The following is an 18,281-nucleotide window of genomic DNA, read 5'->3' as shown; positions in this document are numbered from 1 at the left end:
TAGTCGAGATCAGCTTATGCATATGTGTAAGAGCGGTCCCGACCTAGAAGGAAATATTATACGTAATTCGATTTGTTCGCTTGGCCAAGGTAGTTGATATGGAATAATGGAATGCGATTGATTTTCTTCGCTACCTAAAGATACTTACGGAGCAATGATCGATCGTAGGGGTGACTTCGTAGAGCCCGATCATGTGTTTCCGGCTACCTTTGTAAGACGTTTCTTCTCGATAGGCTTGGTCCGATTCTCTCGACGAGGTCGATCAGGTATATCATCAGAATCCCCCCACCAACGAAGAGAACCGCGAATCCAAGGATGAAGGCAGCCACGATGAGAGTTATGCGGAGACATCTTACGACGAGTTTTCGATAAGGTGAACGACCGTTTGCACATATATGTCTCCCGATTCCACGTCCGCGATATCTAGACGCAGTCTTGTCTTCTCCAGGCTCCTCGATAGAGAAGGTGGCGGACTTGCCGGCTTCAATATCAGTCTCGACATCCGTCTCACTCCTCTCACCTAGCGTTAAAATCTCCTAGTTCTTGTTGCCAGCAGCTTGCTTCTTGGCAGCATCCTTCTTTCGGATAATCTCCTCTTCCTCAGCCTGCAGCTCAGCATCGATCTTGGCACCTTTCGAAGGCTCGTTGCCGTGTGACCGGGCTGGAGCAGTGGGATCTTTCTTGGCGAGCTCGGATTCTGCATCACCCTTGCCAGATCCAGAATCGTTCTGAGGCTTAGCGGCAGCGAGACGGTTGCCTATTGAGCGCTCGTCCTCTGGTAAGTGTTAGCGTCTGCTGGGAGGAAGACAGACCAAATTCGAGATAGCAACAGGTAATGCTGTCTCTGTTGGAAGCATAGAATACTTACTGGGGTCGTTGTCTTTGTGAGAGTGCTTCTTGCCCTCATTGTATGGATCTGTCTGTCTCTCTGGCTTCTCAGAGTCTGGTGGGTTTCTCTGGTCACCAGCTTCGTAGGTTTGTGCGTTGCCGACATTGGAGGCAGACATCTTGACGGTTGTGATCTAGTGTCCTACTTGTGAATTTGAGTAAGAGTACTTCGATAATATGGTTTGTTTTGAGAACTAGAATGATGATCTGAATGGTAGTGTCTCAGTCGCGTGAGGCCTGGCGATGTAGTGGGATGTTCGATGTTTTTGTGCTTGTGGGGCTGCTCTTGCTGTATGTACCTAACTTTCGTGATGTCATGCTGGAGAGCCTATGATCTCAGGGCTCCATCCAAACTGAGGAGGAACGCCTGTGCATTCAGCTCCTTCCAGTTTTCCCCTGTCGATCAAAGTAGTGATGCTTGAATCGACCAGGAGTGCTGAGAGTATGAGTTGTGAATCTACTCGAGACGCGAATTGTATGTGCATTGTCATTTTAAGATCACTAAGACGATGTGCCAATTTGTAAGAAGACGGTCATTCATTGTGACATTCGATAGTACTCAGACTTGATCTTGATTGAACAACGCCGAGCTACCATGCTGGAGAGTGCTTTCTATCCACTCGCTGTTCATGACCATCTGCCCATCCATCGAGAACTCATTCAGGAATGCATCGCTGTCGTTGATGTCGAATCTGAAACGCAGATCTTCAAATTGTTGAAAAGGTGTTGGAGACAGCTGATGATGCTCTGTCAAAGGAGCACCTCCTTCAGGTATAGACTCAAAAGACATCGAGCTGCCGCCTTCGCCATTACCACGAGGTTCTGGATAGCCATGACTTCTGGTTCGACGGCTGAGAGCACTTCGAATGTTGATAAGCAAAGCATGTCGAGCTCGAATGTACTCATTACCTTTGTTCGCCATCCCCTTTAACACCGAGAGTGCCAGCTCCATTGCACTGGCGTCTCTGTCATTGAAGGGAAGGCCACGTGTGCCATGACCAGGACCAGAGCGGCGCTGAAGGCGTGCTCTCCGTCCATGAACCCATAGGTGGCCAATAAGTTATGCTTCGACGCAGCGTCCACGACCGTGGTTGCAGTTCGTGCCGCTGCGATTGAATTGCCTACAATATGAACGACATTGGCACTCAACCCGTCTTGCCAATTTGCCGTTGCTGTGCCTGCTGCTAGAGCCTCGATCCTTCTTTGACATACTTGGAAAAGCAAGGGTCTACCTGTCATGTTAACACACTGATAGTAATGCAGAAACGTTGATACAGCTTCTCTAGAAACGCGGTGGTGAAGACTCGCAAAGTCCAGCTTCAGTTCTGGAGGAATGTCTTTGAGCCAGGTATCAAGGTCGTCCATAATGCTTTGAATAGAAGCTAACAATGTAATTCCTGACTTGTGTCGCTTTCTGTAGATATCCTGCCCGATTTTGCCCAGAATTCGAGATAATTGTGAATAATGAGCAAGAATTCTTGGTTGTCCGGGGTCTAGGTCGAGATCGGCCAACGGTGACGGCCAATTCGCGTCTATGTCCTCGTCGTGGATTGAGATGGGATTACCGCTTTTGACGCATAGTATCCTATTCGTCGTCAGTTTCTGAAGGCACGAACATCTGGCCTAAGTACCTATCCATCGAATAGGTCGTCCACCAGACACGTCTTCGATGTTCCAGTTCGACGTCGTCCATTGTTGAACTGGTGACTTCCTGATGCAGTCCTAAGGATACAGCCATCCTGACCGCAAGACCGACATAAAGGAAAGCAGCCTCTCTATTTGAATCAGTCGAGTCTCGGAGTCGTGGACGTTTCACTATACCTTCTGTTCAGTATTTGCATGAAATACGAGACCAGTCCCAGAACTTCAACGAATAGTATCGACCCTTCTTCATGGACGTCTGGAAGCAGACTTAAAGCTGCCTGGAAGTAGGAGAAGCCAGGTGGTCCATCACTAGAGGTCCACTGGTTGAGTGAATACATCTGACCAAAGGCAAGGACAAGCAGAATCTGACAATACAGTAAGCAGTCTTCTCGGTTGCTGGCATCCGGCGAACGGCTGTAAACTTCAGACAGACGTTCTTCGAAATACTTTGGTTGAACGAAGCTGAAGATGGATCCTATATAAGCGAACTGTGCTTCGTACCATTGCTTGGCTGTTTCAAATGGAGGGAGATCAGGGAGGACGCCCAATCCTCTACGTAATGCTAGCTTGGCATGATTGATAGGTGAGACGTCAAAGGCAACACTGCCCTTGCTGGCTGGATTCAGTTGTGTGGCCAGGTATGTGGAATGACTTGCACCAACAATTCGATGCTCTCCGGACCTGCTGACGATAAGCATCTCCCGATTCTTGAACCACCAGTCGTCTTCATTGTTTCCCGTTTCCTCAGTAATAGGTGGTGAGGTGGGTCCAGTTGACAAAGACGACACAGTCTCAGCTGCATCTGCGCGAGCTTGTAGGTCGTTCCATTCCTTCTCCGATACGAAGATCCTCTTCGGCTGGTCTGGATAGACACAATCGGCTCCAACGTTCTCGCAAGTCTAACAGGTACGTATTAGTTGACCAGTGTGCGCATCGGTCTAACGTGTCGCCGGCTTGACCGTTAAGTATTTGCTCGTAGAGATGCTCACCATACAGGGCCACGGAGCGTGGCCTAGACATTTCGTCTTGCGACCTCTGCAGCGATTGCATGCGACTGCCGTTCTACCCAGCGGATCTTGCGACTGCCGGCGGGCTCGACCACGAGGAGTACCAGGATTCATCCTTGACAGGGCCTGCACCTCTTTCGTTGACCTCTGGATGGTTTGCAAAGCTGGAAAGCAAGAACTGGCAGGCTAGAGACATTGCTGCACACTACCAGCCTGATATTGAGCAGGCCTACCACAGGTATATCTACACCAGTCTCAATTATCTGTTGCTGAGCACAGGATTTACCAGGTTATTTAGACTAGTTGTGATTGGCTAAACTTTCTTGCCTGAAGTCGTGGCGTCGATCAGGACATCGATTTGCACTGATTGCCAGGCACCTCGTAGTCAGTAGATATTCAATCTGGCTTTCGATTCGTCTGTCGAGAGGAGAATTGCAGCAAGCGGAGATCGGCGTTGCGTCTAATGCGTGCTCAGGACACCGTAGAACTTCGGGAGGTTAGCCCGAATGACAGGCTTCTTACAAGCTGTGAGAAACGGCAATCATTTGGCGACTTGCCCATCCTGCATAGCACGCCAGTGAATGGTGTCCTGAGTCGAGTGTGCGGGATGTCGTGCCGCCTCGCGGCGAAGGCAAATGAGGCTCGTCGTTGTGCTGCGTAGTTGTGGTTGATGGAACGTGACCTAGCTCTTACGAGCCGCCTCCTGTTCTGTTCACCTCCACCTTCCTCAAGCTGTTCATCTGATAATGTCAACATCCTGGATTCTCAATTCTCGAGGGTTATACAGTGAGTCATTGATCCGCCACATCGGCTTCAGTCCCATTGCTTGTTGACTGCGTTGAATCCTGTTAATTGCTGACCCTCGCATCAGAGTAGTGTGCATCGACCATATAACCTTAAAATGCTATCGATTCAGCATGCCTAGCTCGACGATCCCTTCTCGAGTGACGCCAACTTTGTCAGCCATTTCGTAGAGACCTCGCTGTACCTCACCAAAAACGAAGCCTAGCTGGTTCAATTTCCTCTGCTTGTCCTCCTCTTTACGTTCAGCGGCGTTTGAATTGCCATAGTTCAGCCGCTCGTTGACTTCTCGCTCCCGCATGATGACCTTCTCTTCCAGCCCATCGATAAAGTCCTCGATCTCGCTCAATAATCTGACGTGCTCGTCCTTCACTTTTTTGAAGGTTTCAATTCTGCGATCAAAAAGATCAACCATGGTTTTCGGTCTTGCAGAGTTAGTTTTGTCCGCCTCATCGTTCACGAGCTGCAAGGATTGTCCTCCAAAACCCGTAGTGCCACGAGCGCCTCTTAATGTCTGTGGCTGATTCCACCATCCGCTCAGACCTGTGCTGGTCATGGTGTTGGATCCCAATACTGATGTTCCACCAACAGAGCTGTCCATGGTGTTTGCATTCAACTGATATTGCCGGGGAACTCGCAGTCTGTCTACATTGCTGAAGACACATTCCAATTCACCCATATCTTGCTTCAGCTCCCCATCTCGAAAAGAAACTATATTCTCAGCATCATTCTGCAGACCTTCTTCTAGCTCCTCAACTTTCGTGCTCAGATAATCTGTTGCTGGCGCTAATTGTGCACCACTCTCCTGTACAGCTGGTATTAACGTTGAGCCGACGGTGCCGCAGTCGGTCTGTTGATTCAAAAAAGCCGTGTCAAGCTCTTGTATTTGTACTTGTAGGTCATGCAATAAGTGGTCAAATTTCGTCGTGCTTCTGATATGTGTGACGTCGATCTGTGGCATAGAGGACGACGTGCCTACTGGCTGCGACCCGGAGTTGAAGGTTTGATTGAGACCGGCTGGCTGAGCACCTAGGTTTAGACCACCCGTGGGCTTGCTACTCAATTTGTATCAGCCAATGTATTCGCACATCTACAATGCCCTGCATAACCTACAAGAATGGAGTCGAGGTACCAGCGCTTGTGGTAGTGTTCGTGTTGGTACTGTTTCCGAAAATTCCGAGCTGCGGCTTTTGAGTCGTGTTAGAGTCGGTGAACAGCGACATGACGATAACGATGTTCAGTTTCCCACCTGTATCCAAGCAAAATTGTGGGTATAGTGGCTTCACAGGAAAACAAATCTCACAAAGCTCGTCTGGTGTACAAAGAGAAAGTGCCTTTCACGACGCGTTCACGCGCCTGCGTGTAAAAGTTACGGCAATCGTAGAGACTAACTTGGCAATATCTCTGTCTCACAGTCTCACGTCAACCAGATGTTGGAATGCTTCCGCTGCACGCTAGCGACCTGAAACGAGATACATCTTTTGGTTTTCATGAATCAGCATTCAAAGTCATGCAGGTGTTGAATCGTCTGAAAAGCACTGTCCTGGGTGCGCGAGCTGGTGTCAGTCATGGATGACGAACCGACGAGCATAACACGGCAGCAACCAGAACTGCTTGCTTATGCTCAAGTTCCTTTCGAGGGCACACGGAATGGCAGGACCCAGGACCCAAACAACTACTTCAAGGCTGCTGAGTGGTCGCCTGACGGTACGTGCATTATCGCAAACTGTGCTGACAACCACATTAGAAACTTTGTGGTTCCTCCAGATCTGCTTGAGCAACGTGATGAGACTTTGAAACTCGAAGTGTACTGCTCAATTCCATCCTTCGAGTCTGTCAATACTTTCGCTTGCTATCCTGGCTTCAACTTACAGGACCCTAGCACTACACTTGTGCTTTCAGCAGCCAGTGAACATCCTCTTCGTCTGAATTCTATGATGACCGGCCAGCTTGTAGCATCTTACCCTCTTGTTAGTGCCACTACTGAGGCTTACTTGAAACCACATTCGCTGCTCTTCACTGCAGATGGCAACCAACTGATTGCTGGTTCAGAGAACTTGATATCTAGGTTCGATATCTCTCGGCCAGGAGAAGGACCTATATCATCAATGAAAACTGGGCCGAAGAATGCAAGAAGTTCATGGTCCAACCCTGGCACGTCACTTCGTGGGTTTGTGTCTGCCCTTCATATAGATCCTCAATACAACGTCCTTGCAGCAGGGACTTTGACACGTCAAGTTGGCCTCTACGATGCAGCTGGGGAAGGAGAATGTGTAGGGGTGTTTGGACTGTCTGGTACTGAAGCTAATGATCTTGTTTCTGGAAACGGCGTCACGCAAGTGAGGTGGAGTCGATGCGGGAGATATCTCTACGTCGCCGAAAGGCACAGCGATGGTGCTCTCGTATACGACATTCGGAAGACTGGTCAGTTACTGTCATGGCTAATTCAGAGAAAAGCTAGAACAAACCAACGCATGCACATTGAGTTGAGTTGCCGCAACGAAGACAACGAGAGTGTTTGGGCGGGTGGTACAGATGGCAAGATGCGATGTTGGGCAGCACCCCATCTACGAGAGGGCGAAGTTGCGCCGGATCAGGAGATGCAAGTTCATGAAGGTAAGCATTACAGTCGTCTAGCTGGACGTTCGCTGATTGAATAGATTCTGCCAATAGTACTAGCATGCACAGATCAGCATATGTTCTTGCTACAGCTGCTGGTGAGCGTGACTTCGACGATCTTGGCAACGCAGTGCATACACCAAACAAGAAGCTATCCGTGCAAAGGAACCTGCTCAAACTGTGGCAGCTATCATTTACAGCCAGAAGCGCTTACGGCTGATAAGGTGACCGACCGTCCTTAGGTCCTCACCAAGGACCAAGAAAGCGCTCTTGGATCTCGAAGCCCTCGCTACAATCTTGCAAGGGATGCAAGTGTTTCAGACCACAAATTCGATGCTGCATAACGAGGTCTGCTCAACTGCGGGCTAACAAGCCTGTTGCTGCCTGAATGCCTGGTACAATTGAAGCAAGGGACGGATGCACGAATCGTCCGTTTGTTCCTCCACCATCGACTAGTTTCTAGCCTAGCTGACGTACTTTTGCCGCCTACCACACCGTAGCATACATTATCTACACTTGATTATACGGTATTAGGACTTATTGTTCTATCTACACCGCCAGCATCGACACAGTAGCCATGGACGTGGAACTATATGTTTACGACTTGTCTCGGGGCATGGCGAGGCAATACTCTATGGCTATCGCTGGCGTTCAAATCGACGCAATCTATCATACAGCCATCGTGTTTGGTGGCGTCGAATATTTCTTCGGTCAGGGTGTACATCGGAAAGTGCCAGGCTCAACCCATCATGGCAGACCTATGAAAGTCGTACGTCTTGGGAAAACAGAATTACCACCAGAGGTAATCGAAGAGTACCTGGAATCGCTAGAGGCAATCTACACACCTGAATCCTACGACTTGTTTCTACACAACTGCAACAACTTCTCCCAAGACCTTTCGGTCTTCCTTGTCGGAAAGTCTATACCAGATGAGATCAGGAATTTGCCCGAGACGTTTTTAAGAACACCCATTGGTCAAATGCTGCGAAGTCAACTAGACCAGAGTATGCGACAAATGACACAGGCCCCAGATGCAGTCGCAGGGAGGAGTGTCGTGCGACCCACAGCACCAGTCTCCAACAGTGTAGCTCCGCGACCAACGACGAACGGAGCACAGTCGCATGTCAAGCATGGCCCGGGAGTCTTTCAGAACGGACTGCAACAACAGAGTCAGTCAGGACGTGTACATTATCCGAAAAGTACTAGCGATCTTGACAAGCTATTGAGGCAAGCAGAGAACAGCTGTGCTGCCATCTTCTTCACATCTGCCACCTGCCCGCCATGTAAAATGGTCTATCCTGCCTACGATGAGTTGGCAGCCGAAGCTGGAGACAAAGCCGTCCTCATAAAGGTTGATGTCAGCCAAGTCTACGATATTGCCATGCGCTACCAAGTCCGAGCCACACCCACTTTCATGACATTTCTCAAGGGCAAGAAGGACCAAGAGTGGAGTGGTGCCGATGCAGCAAGACTTCGAGGCAACATTCGCTTACTTGTGCAGATGGCACACCCTCAGCATGCACACTCCAGGCTGCGACTACCAAGTTTGCAGCAGAAGATTAAGACACCAATAATGTACACCAAGGTGCCACCAATGGAGAAGCTACTTGGAAAAATAGGCAAGCCGGCAGAAGAACAGCCTGTACAGGAACTTGTGGGATATATTCGTTCTCGAGAGAAGAATGGCATGACGGACACAGCCATATCGAATTTACACAACTTTAGTGACTGGTTCACGAACAAGTTCTCACAATTACCAGCCGAGATTCACTTCGCAATCATCGACCTCGTACGTATCGCTGCGACAGATACACGAGTAAGTGGATTCCTCGCAGCGGAACCAGGGCATCGCATACTACGAGCCATCGTATCAGAGGATGCAGACTTCTCTAACAAGCCTTACAACGTCCAGGCGGTTACGCTGCAGTTGTTCTGCAACATGTTTGGATCAGGTGTCTGGCAGGAAGCACTCCTTAGCAAGTCCAACGAGGTTCGAGGCATGATCGAGCGACTCGCGTCTGGATGTCTCTTAGCACAACATAACAACGCACGATCACTAGCAGCAGCGCTTATTTACAACCTAGCAGCACACGATCACAACGAGAGAGTCGACGGTCGTATGGACAAGTTAGACGTCTCAAGCATGGGTGATCTCGAAGCGGCACTGGTACAAGCTGTGATTGACGAAGAAGAAAACGTGGAGACATTGCATGCATTACTTTTGGCGCTGGGTTTGATTCTGTATGGTGGGCCGACGGACTCGTCTACTTGGGAACTTTGCATGGCGATGGAGCTGCGGGAGTCACTAAAGGCCAAAAGAAAGATGGCGGCATTTTCCAAAGAACCACTGCTTGAGGAGCTTGAAGAATTATTGGCGAAGGGCGGATCGTCGTGACTTAGGGTATCGGCACTGGAGAGAGATAATACAGCCATAGACATACAGTAGACGGCGTTACTTAGACTCGTACAATAATATTTCACTGAGGTCAACTCTGGCATAGAATCGACATGTTCTTTATTGCCAAGAACTGTGGGCGAGCAGTTGCCCAGTCAACATACCATGACGTCGATTTGTGTAAAGTACAACTTTATACTCCACGACCTGCGCCAACCATTTCCGATCGCAGTATAGCCTATATTTTAGGCACGGTGAGCCATTGCTGTCGCATGTATGCTCACCTCCGATACCAGTACCTCAGCATATACAGATTCGACAGCTTTTTGGACGGCCCATCGACATCATTATGGCTCCCAGCCTTGGACCAAGCGGACGCAGAAAAGGAAAGACTTCGATCGCCAACAATGGAAGTACGGCATCGAGTCCGTCACTACGGAGCAAAACGCCGGTACTTGTAGACGAGAGCCGACCAAGCAGCAGTATGGGCTTACCGGCAGGGAATGTAAAGGTTGTAGTCAGAGTAAGAGCGTTTCTGCCAAGAGGTGAGGACAACACCGTCTGAGTGAACGCTCAAGGACTGATTGATGTTGTCAGAAATTGAGCGAGGCGCAGAATGCCTGATCGACATGGACCCCGCTACCGAGACGACAAGACTAGTTGCACCTCCCAGCAGCGACCCTGCAAACGCAAGAGCACAGACACGGAAAGTGGTGGAAGAGAAGACGTTTACGTTCGACAAGTCCTTTTGGTCGCACGACATGGAAGATGAGCATTACGCACATCAGGAAGAGGTCTATAATTGTCTGGGTGAAGAGTTTCTGGACCACAATTTTGAGGGTTACCACACATGCATATTTGCCTATGGGCAGACTGGATCAGGGAAGAGTTACACCATGATGGGCACGTCCGATCAGCCCGGATTAATTCCACGCACGTGCGAGGATCTATTCGAGCGGATCGAGAGCAACGAAAGCGCCAATGTCAGTTACAGTGTCCGAATGTCCTACTTCGAGGTATACAACGAGCACGTCCGAGATCTTTTCCAACCACGAACCGACCCTCCCTCCTACCTCAAGATTCGAGAATCGCCCACTGAAGGACCGTACGTCAAAGACCTGACAGAAATTCAAGTAAAGAGCTATTCCGAAATATTGAAGTATATGAGGATGGGTGACAGTTCCCGCACGGTGGCCAGTACGAAGATGAATGACACCTCATCTCGATCACATGCAGTGTTCACCATCATGCTCAAGCAAATCCACCACGACTATACGACAGACGAGACGACAGAGAGACTAGCACGAATAAGATTGGTCGATTTGGCAGGATCGGAAAGAGCAAAATCCACAGAAGCAACGGGACAACGGCTGAGGGAGGGAGGAAATATCAACAAGTCACTGACAACGTTGGGCCGAGTGATTGCTGCGCTAGCTGATCCCAAGGCAACAAGACAAGGTGGCAGAGGTCGGCGAGACGTGGTACCATTTCGAGACTCGATCTTGACATGGCTGCTCAAGGACTCTCTGGGCGGTAATTCCAAGACAGCCATGATCGCCTGTATCGCGCCCTCAGATTACGATGAAACACTGTCGACGCTCCGATACGCTGACCAGGCCAAGAGAATCCGACTCCAAGCCACAGTCAACCAGGACCATGTATCATCAGCAGAGAAGGATGCACAAATCGCCGAGATGGTAGAAACCATCCGAGGTCTTCGCTGGACACTCAGTCAGCAGCAACAATCAACCGCGACACCACTCGCCAAAGTGGTACAAGAACAGGAATTGCAAACAGAAAGATTGCGCGAGTACACCAGCAAGTACGAGAACATGCTGCAGGTCATGGAGGAGAAGCTAGCCATATCTGAATCTAAGGTGCGACAACTTGAGATCCAGAAAGAGGCAATGGATATTCATCTCAAGCTTGTGCTTGATGAACTTCGAAATCCGATCAAGATCAAGACGGAGGAAGAGGAGCCGGTGAAGAGGGAGGACACTCCAGAAATGGTTTGGGAAGATGAGGGATCTGAAAGTGAGGACGAGGAGGATGATCCAGAACATGTTGAGCTACAAGCTGACTGGGAGACGTTGCTAAGTGACCTGCATATGCACAAACAAAGGCTGGCTGCCGATCATGAAGCTTTTGGAATCAGTGTGTTGGCTTGAGGGCTATGACTTGTTGATATTACGATTTTGAGCGAGCGAGGCGAACAGGACTGGTTAGATACTGGTTGTAAGACACGCCTGTGCGTTGGCTTGCCTGGTACACGGCCTACACCGTAGATACGACACATAGTGTATTGAACAACATATTTCATGACTTTCCCATACTTGCATCTTACGTTAGTATATCTGCTAAGAAGAAATGTGGTATTCTTTCCAGAGTCGGCGGAAATTGTGTTTGGCGGAATTTGATGCGAATCTCTACTATTTTCTCCCTCCAAAGTTTGTGACTCAATCGCGTTCGGAGGGAGAAACTGCAACACCCCGCCCAATATCTTCACCACAACATTCAGAGCGCACAGAACCAATAGGCCTCGAGACAGAACTCGCAGAAACTTCGAATAAGCACGTTCAGGAAGTCCAGAACAACGGTTTTGTGTCGCATGCGCAGAAACCAGCAAAAATGTCGTTAGGCGACGTTTCGAGGACGAATGGAGACGTTCCAAACCCAATGACGACTCCAGATCAGGATGCTATTGAACAAGAACAGCAAAACGCTCAAGATGGCACGACAGAGTCAACTACAGACGCGACTGCCCCCTCAAAAAAGTCCTCAAAGAAGGAACGACCACAAGTTCAAGCCTCGACCTCAGAACAGAATATCGCCGAGGCAGGCGCAGGCGTTAAGCTGACAGGAGCCGCCCTAAAGAAGCAAAAGGCTGCAGAAAAGGCTGCCAGAAGAGCAGAGAAAGTTGCGCTCAAGGGTGCCGATCAGATACAACCTGAGAAGCCTCAACAGAGAGCGGACATACAACAGCAGAAACCGTCACAAGCAGAAACTGCCACTAAGAAAGATGGCGACCACTTACAAACACCAACACAGCACCATAAACGAAGAGGTTCGAATCAACCTCCTCTGGAACCTGGCGCAGTTCGAATTCCCTTCCGACCAGGCCAACAACCAGCATCCACTTCTCAATCACAACCACAACCACAGCAGAAACCAGCAGACAAGCGAGTCCCTATGGTATCTCACCTTTACCCCTCCGCCAGACCAGCCAGTCTGACGACAGCCTCACGCGAGATTCACCCTTCGGTCCTCACACTGGCGCTTCATCTCCGAAGCCTTTCCCTGGCAGGTTCAACGGCTCGTACTCTCTCCCTTCTCTTGACCCTCAAACGTGTAATTCGGGCCTATACTACTCCCCCTTCTACCGCTCTCTCCCGACATTTGACCATCCACCTCTCTCATCAGATCACCTTCCTGTCCTCCGCCCGTCCTCTCGGTGTCGCTCAAGGCAATGCAATCCGCTGGCTCAAAAAACTCATCTCTCAACTTGATCCAGACCTCGATGATGCCGATGCAAAACGTTTCCTCAGTGACGCCATAGACGGTTTCATCGTCGAGAAGATCACATATGCCTCAACCATCATCGCCGAGCAAGCCAGCGATCGTCTATCCCAAACAGGCGAAACAATCCTCGTCTACGGCAAAAGCAGCCTCGTCGAGAAAACTCTCCTCCACGCCGCAAGAAACGACCACAAGAAATTCCGCGTAATAGTCGTCGATTCCCGCCCACTTTTCGAAGGACGAAATCTCGCCAAATCACTCCTCAGGGCCGGCATGCACGACGGTGGCGACCTATCCAGCTGCGAAGTCGTCTACACTCTAATATCCGGCCTCAGCAACGTCCTCGACCAAAACACCGTAACAAAATGCTTCCTAGGCGCCAGCGGTGTCCTCGGCAACGGCACCCTCTATAGCCGCTCCGGCACCGCCATGGTCGCCATGATGGCCCGCCAACACAAAATCCCCGTCATCGTCCTCGGCGAATCCATCAAATTCACCGCCAAAATGGTCGTCGACTCCCTCAGCATGAACGAGATCGGCGATCCAGACGCTCTCATTGAACGGGAACAAAGCCATGTCTTCACTGACCTCAGCTCACAGACCGCTACTAAACAAGGCGAGAGCCAGAACGCCAACACTAAGAAAGGCCCAACGAAGAAGAAAGAAGAAGACCAGAAAGAACAAGACGAAGCACACGCCAAGAATAACGAGTCGTTGTTGTCTGGCTGGCACGACCAGCAGGGTCTATATCTGCTCAATCTCATGTACGACGTCACGCCCAGGGAATACTTAGACATGGTAATATGCGAATTGGGCACGTTGCCACCTGGAGGTGTGCCGGTGGTTAACGGTGTGCATGGGGCTGAGGAATGAAGAAGATGATGAGGAGGAGGACGCTTTCGTGGCTGGGTCGCATTCGTTTTAGTGGTCTAAGTTTTTAGTCCAGGGCTTGGACATGGAAATTGTTGTAGCATTATGAGTGATTTACCTTCTGGAATCGTGAGTATTTACGAATTTCGTTGATGAGCGACTGGTTTGGATCTTTTCTGCTCTATCGTTCTCTGTCAATTCGTTTTTACGATGTGGCCCTACAACGCATGGTTGCGGAGATCCTCGGCCGGCCACTTGCTTCTATCGCGAATAAATACGTCAATAATGCTAAGGTCTACAAAATCTGTACTGCGACACCAACAGTGGTTTAAAACTCAATCAATAGCACGAAAACGTCTGTGTTCAACTATGTTGTTCTATCTGATGCCCATCCCACCTACCCGTCATGTTGTCGTAGCAAGGCTATGCCAGAGCCCATATGCCCATAGTCTAGAGCCCCACCAGTAATACACGCATTTGGATGGTATAATCACCTTGGTAACCGTCTCAAGACCGAGCTCGCACTCTATACAACTCCAGGTCTGATCTTTGCGGTCGCCAGATCCTTAGCTAACAGATCAATATCAGCAGCACTTGTACCTGGTGACTCGTTCATTGCGGGCTCACTGCTGGTCGTTCCATCCTCGCTACTACCTGTGAGCGATATGTTTGTCGCACTGCTGGCGATGCTTTCTGCTTTGAGTGCGAGGTTTTCCTGTTGCGGTATCTGAGGCAACACGTTTGTGACGACCTTCTCCACAAGTCCGTCCTGTTGGCTGGGTTTGTCAGACCGCCCAGGCTCTTCTCTAAGCCCTCTTCGAATCTTCAGCACGCTATCGACGATTACGGCGTCTATGCCCTGCTGCACTTGGAGGTCGACTTTGTCAGTCTGGTTGTTGAGCGTACCGTAGCTGACACAAACTAGGCCGGATTCCTTAACAACTTTTACTAGTCTTGGTGCGATCACAAAAGGTTGACAGGCGGCGACGATGCCGAGCAAGTTCCACCGAGCTGCAAAACGAATTGCTTCCTGTAGACTACTGGCTCGAATGTCTGCGACTGGAGAGGATCCTGCATCCGTGAGGAAGAGGACCGGGATGCTGGGCTGTTTGAAAGCTAACAGCAGACAGATATCTGGGTTGAAGGACGAGAACATAACGTTGCGACCTTCACCTAGGTCGTAAACTTTGGTGAGCACTGTGTCGACAAAGCTGTTGAGCTCTACGGCGTACCAGTCCATGTCTTCGTCCTGACTTTCACTGAGCATGGGATACTTCATCTCGATATTGAAGCCGACATGGACAGGCAACTTCTCGAAAAGCTCCTCCAGCGTAGCAAAAGGTGCCTGTATATGGTTACCTCTGCTGTTGCCCTTGAAGCCTTTCTTTTTAAAGTCGCGAGTGTGTTTCATGCGCTCTTCCATGTCAAAGTTGTCTGGTTGACCACCACCCACTGACATGGACCGTCCACGAGGAGTTCGATCGCCGTTTTTGAGGTTTCGAACAGACGGGTTCTCAAAGGGCGCAGGTGAAGGCGGCCGAGAGTGACGAGGCGTTCGAGAATCGTTGACGTGAAGAAACTGTTCTAATGTCAGGGTATGCACAGGTGCATCGATGCCTGTTTCGGACACCAAAAAGTCGTGATAGATGACTGGAACGTGATCCTTGGTCAGCTGCACATCAAACTCGACGTAAGAAGCACCAAGATTGGCAGCGGCAATGAATGACTGGATTGTGTTCTCTCCAAGTTGTAGAGACCTACGACCACTTGCAAAATTCTTTCCTAGACCACGATGACCAATGACCATCGTCTGGGCCACCTTCTTCCAGTAAGTCTGCTCTTTCGAGATAGACATTTTGGGGTGCTGAAAGGGTGTGATGACGAGGAAATTGAATGTGACAGAGCCAATGACCTCCAGATCGCCAGCTGCGATAATCGGTACACTGATGTCGCCTTGCAATGGCATCCGTCTGTTTCCCAGGTTGGACTTGATACTGGAAAGGAGAGCTACACCTCTTCCAACGATCCGTTCGTCGCCAGCGTATGTAGGGATCAAGTCAAAGAGGATCTTGACTTTCGATGGATCCAAAGTATGGAAGACGATAGGTTCCGTGGTGATATTCTCTCTGACAGGCAGGTCAATGATATCAGGTTCACCTTCTGCACCTTTTGCAGAGACAATGATGGATAGAGCGGTGTCCAGCTGGGTAGACGAGGCATTCGTCAGTGGAACATGGTCGAGATTGACTGCCTGCCGCTTACTGTGCATGTCCATTGTACCCAGAGACACCAAAACCATGGACTTGTCTGTGAGATATCTGTGACCAAACTCCTTAATGGTCTCGCCAACCTTGCTGACGTTATGGTTGACGCCGTTCGACGTTCGGTCGGTAAGAGCCGAAGTCTTAGGAGGTGAAGTTGACTCTGGACTACTGACGTCGAGGCCTGCTGCAGGTGTTGGACACAGATCTGCCAGCCGGGTGGCGAGCTCCATATGTCCACGAAGAGCGGCATGCTCTTTCGCTGACCAGCCCGACCAGTCAACCTTCTCCAAGTCTGCTCCAGCTTCTGCCAGGAGCTCAACAATAGGTAGGTGACCATCAACACTAGCAATCAGCAGAGGTGTCCAACCATAAGTTGACTCGCGAATCTCGGTATCGCACTTTTGACCATTGGAATCAGTTAGCAAGATCCGAGCGCATTCTGTATGGCCGAATCTCGCAGCCACATGTAATGCTGTCTCGTCCTGCTCGTCTTGGCAGTTAATGTCAACTCCTGCTTGGACGAGTGTCCGCACCACTTCTATGAAATTAGACTTTGTGGCAATGGCCAATGCCGCAGAAGATTTGGGCGAACGGCGTCTGGCTTGCTGTGTGCCGGATGGTGGCGTGTATAGAGCTTCAGTATCTAGCAGAACTTGGGTTGTGAGGGGATGTCCTCCAATGACAGCGAGGTGTAACGGAGCCCAACCGTCGTTATCCTGCCAAAAGGGTCCATCAATACCATCCTTGATGTTGAGCATGCCCCAGGTTTGAAGATGGTCAACGATGGTTCGAACCATTGCCGGAATACCGTACTCCGCAGCGAAATGCAATGGCATCCTGCCACCAGCGTCTTTAGATCCAAGTCCTAATCGCTGGTCTTGGCTCAGACTATCCAACAAAAAGTTGAGATAAGTTATTGGCTCATCCGCATCCGTCAGACAGCTCGATCTCTCGTCGTCCTTTTGTACTGCTGTCTTGAAGGTCTTCGAAGGAGGTTCGGCGGGTGTGATATAGCTATACAATTCCGTCTCTGGACTAGTGACCACATCGCTTGAGGTCCTGTCGCTGTTCGAGTAAGCTCTGCCAATGGATATGACCAGTCGATGTATACTATTTCTCTTATTGATATCTTCTGCATCGTCTAGAAACACAATTTGCGAAAGCAGGTAGGGTAGACATCGTCGACTTCTTGAGGTGATTGCTCGCTGTAAAAGACCTTTGAGGAATTGCTGAAATTGAAGTTCTGACACGTCCTGCCGCTGAGCCCTCGTTGTGGTGAGGATGTCTTCGGTCACTTGAGCATCATCCTCGCGTATGGATCTCTCTAGGCGCACCCAGCTGTCATCTGGTATTCTTAGAGCCTCACGAGAAGCCGACTTGTGTAGTTTGGGGGGTATTATAGTCTTCTTTCCGGCCTCTTCGTCGCTCGCGGCCTCGCCGAGTAGATGCAACCAGTCATTGATCATTGCAACAGACTTGTGGAGCCCTGCATTCGTCGCAAAGGGGCAGGGGTCGACCTTGAGGTGCAGATATTTCTGTTGTGCGTGTGATCCTTCAATCTTCTTGTCCAGCTTCTTTGTGATTTTGACAAAGCCTTTGCGATTGATTTCGCCATAACCCTGTAGCTTTCTGAACTGCCCTCTCAGCTCGCGAAGGCCAGCAAATAGATCCTCGCGTTCCTCCTTTTCGAGACCTTGGACGCTTTCTTGTGTAGCTCCATATCGATCTTCCAAGATCTTCAAACGCCTCGCAAAGTCTTGGTACTTCTTGTTGTAGAAGGAATCGACATCTTCGAGGTTGCGATCCAGGGTATAGAAGAAACCTGGCTTTTGGTTAGGGTCATCTCAATAGTTTGGAGGACTCAAAAGTCCAGTCCTACCAGCTAAGTCGGGTCTCTGCTCTTCAGTCTTCCCTGCCAATTGCGCATTCTTAATGAGCTTCTTCAGGGCTTTGTAGTTGATATAGTTGGCGGCCCACTCTGGGACCTGCCTTTGTGGAAGACTCCGTCCAAACTTCATGTTTCTCTTCTGCTCGCGATCGAGCGCAAATAATGAATTGTTGAATAAACCAGCCAATGATCATGCGAATACAGAAGAAATGGAAGGAAAACAGCAAAGAGCGTGTGTTCGGCTATTACAGGACCGGCTGCAACGACCTCAAACGAACGCGAACGGGTATAGAGGGGCAAGAGTGTTTGTTCATTTCGATTCGGATATAGTGATATTACTACATCTCACCTGTGTTTAATGAACAGGAAGTGAAGTCTGGGGAAAGAGG

General features: G+C 49.8%; 8 protein-coding genes across 8 annotated transcripts; 4 read left to right on the top strand and 4 right to left on the bottom strand.

Annotated features, from left to right (window-relative positions):
* Positions 1 to 536: 536 nt before the first annotated feature.
* LTR64_003484 (uncharacterized protein) lies at positions 537 to 1,007 on the bottom strand (the record flags this gene model as incomplete). The annotated part of the gene is made up of 2 exons (XM_064897840.1): positions 537 to 775; positions 869 to 1,007. 2 exons carry the CDS (start codon positions 1,005 to 1,007, stop codon positions 537 to 539), a joined length of 378 nt encoding a protein of 125 aa, XP_064756790.1.
* A 1,665-nt stretch (positions 1,008 to 2,672) lies between these two features.
* On the bottom strand, positions 2,673 to 3,524 carry PUT3 (Transcriptional activator; the record flags this gene model as incomplete). The annotated part of the gene is made up of 2 exons (XM_064897839.1): positions 2,673 to 3,431; positions 3,522 to 3,524. The coding sequence occupies 2 exons, from the start codon at positions 3,522 to 3,524 to the stop codon at positions 2,673 to 2,675; spliced, it is 762 nt and encodes a 253-aa protein (XP_064756789.1).
* Positions 3,525 to 4,443: 919 nt separating this feature from the next.
* On the bottom strand, positions 4,444 to 5,563 carry LTR64_003482 (uncharacterized protein; the record flags this gene model as incomplete). Its single annotated transcript, XM_064897838.1, has 2 exons — positions 4,444 to 5,395; positions 5,454 to 5,563. The coding sequence occupies 2 exons, from the start codon at positions 5,561 to 5,563 to the stop codon at positions 4,444 to 4,446; spliced, it is 1,062 nt and encodes a 353-aa protein (XP_064756788.1).
* A 345-nt stretch (positions 5,564 to 5,908) lies between these two features.
* LTR64_003481 (uncharacterized protein) lies at positions 5,909 to 7,179 on the top strand (the record flags this gene model as incomplete). Its single annotated transcript, XM_064897837.1, has 2 exons — positions 5,909 to 6,956; positions 7,001 to 7,179. The coding sequence occupies 2 exons, from the start codon at positions 5,909 to 5,911 to the stop codon at positions 7,177 to 7,179; spliced, it is 1,227 nt and encodes a 408-aa protein (XP_064756787.1).
* A 357-nt stretch (positions 7,180 to 7,536) lies between these two features.
* LTR64_003480 (uncharacterized protein) lies at positions 7,537 to 9,354 on the top strand (the record flags this gene model as incomplete). Its single annotated transcript, XM_064897836.1, has 1 exon — positions 7,537 to 9,354. The coding sequence occupies one exon, from the start codon at positions 7,537 to 7,539 to the stop codon at positions 9,352 to 9,354; it is 1,818 nt and encodes a 605-aa protein (XP_064756786.1).
* Positions 9,355 to 9,703: 349 nt separating this feature from the next.
* Positions 9,704 to 11,522, top strand: LTR64_003479 (uncharacterized protein; the record flags this gene model as incomplete). The annotated part of the gene is made up of 2 exons (XM_064897835.1): positions 9,704 to 9,899; positions 9,952 to 11,522. The coding sequence occupies 2 exons, from the start codon at positions 9,704 to 9,706 to the stop codon at positions 11,520 to 11,522; spliced, it is 1,767 nt and encodes a 588-aa protein (XP_064756785.1).
* Positions 11,523 to 11,982: 460 nt separating this feature from the next.
* Positions 11,983 to 13,743, top strand: LTR64_003478 (uncharacterized protein; the record flags this gene model as incomplete). The annotated part of the gene is made up of 1 exon (XM_064897834.1): positions 11,983 to 13,743. One exon carries the CDS (start codon positions 11,983 to 11,985, stop codon positions 13,741 to 13,743), a length of 1,761 nt encoding a protein of 586 aa, XP_064756784.1.
* Positions 13,744 to 14,266: 523 nt separating this feature from the next.
* GDE1 (Glycerophosphocholine phosphodiesterase) lies at positions 14,267 to 18,022 on the bottom strand (the record flags this gene model as incomplete). Its single annotated transcript, XM_064897833.1, has 2 exons — positions 14,267 to 17,826; positions 17,884 to 18,022. 2 exons carry the CDS (start codon positions 18,020 to 18,022, stop codon positions 14,267 to 14,269), a joined length of 3,699 nt encoding a protein of 1,232 aa, XP_064756783.1.
* Between the last annotated feature and the right edge of the window lie 259 nt (positions 18,023 to 18,281).

This window comes from Lithohypha guttulata (genome assembly GCF_036872675.1).
Source record: "Lithohypha guttulata strain CCFEE 5908 chromosome Unknown scaffold_2, whole genome shotgun sequence".
Taxonomy (NCBI): Eukaryota; Fungi; Ascomycota; class Eurotiomycetes; order Chaetothyriales; family Trichomeriaceae; genus Lithohypha; species Lithohypha guttulata.
The sequence above is the reverse complement of the archived record's forward strand: the minus strand, read 5'-3'. Positions and strand labels throughout refer to the sequence as shown.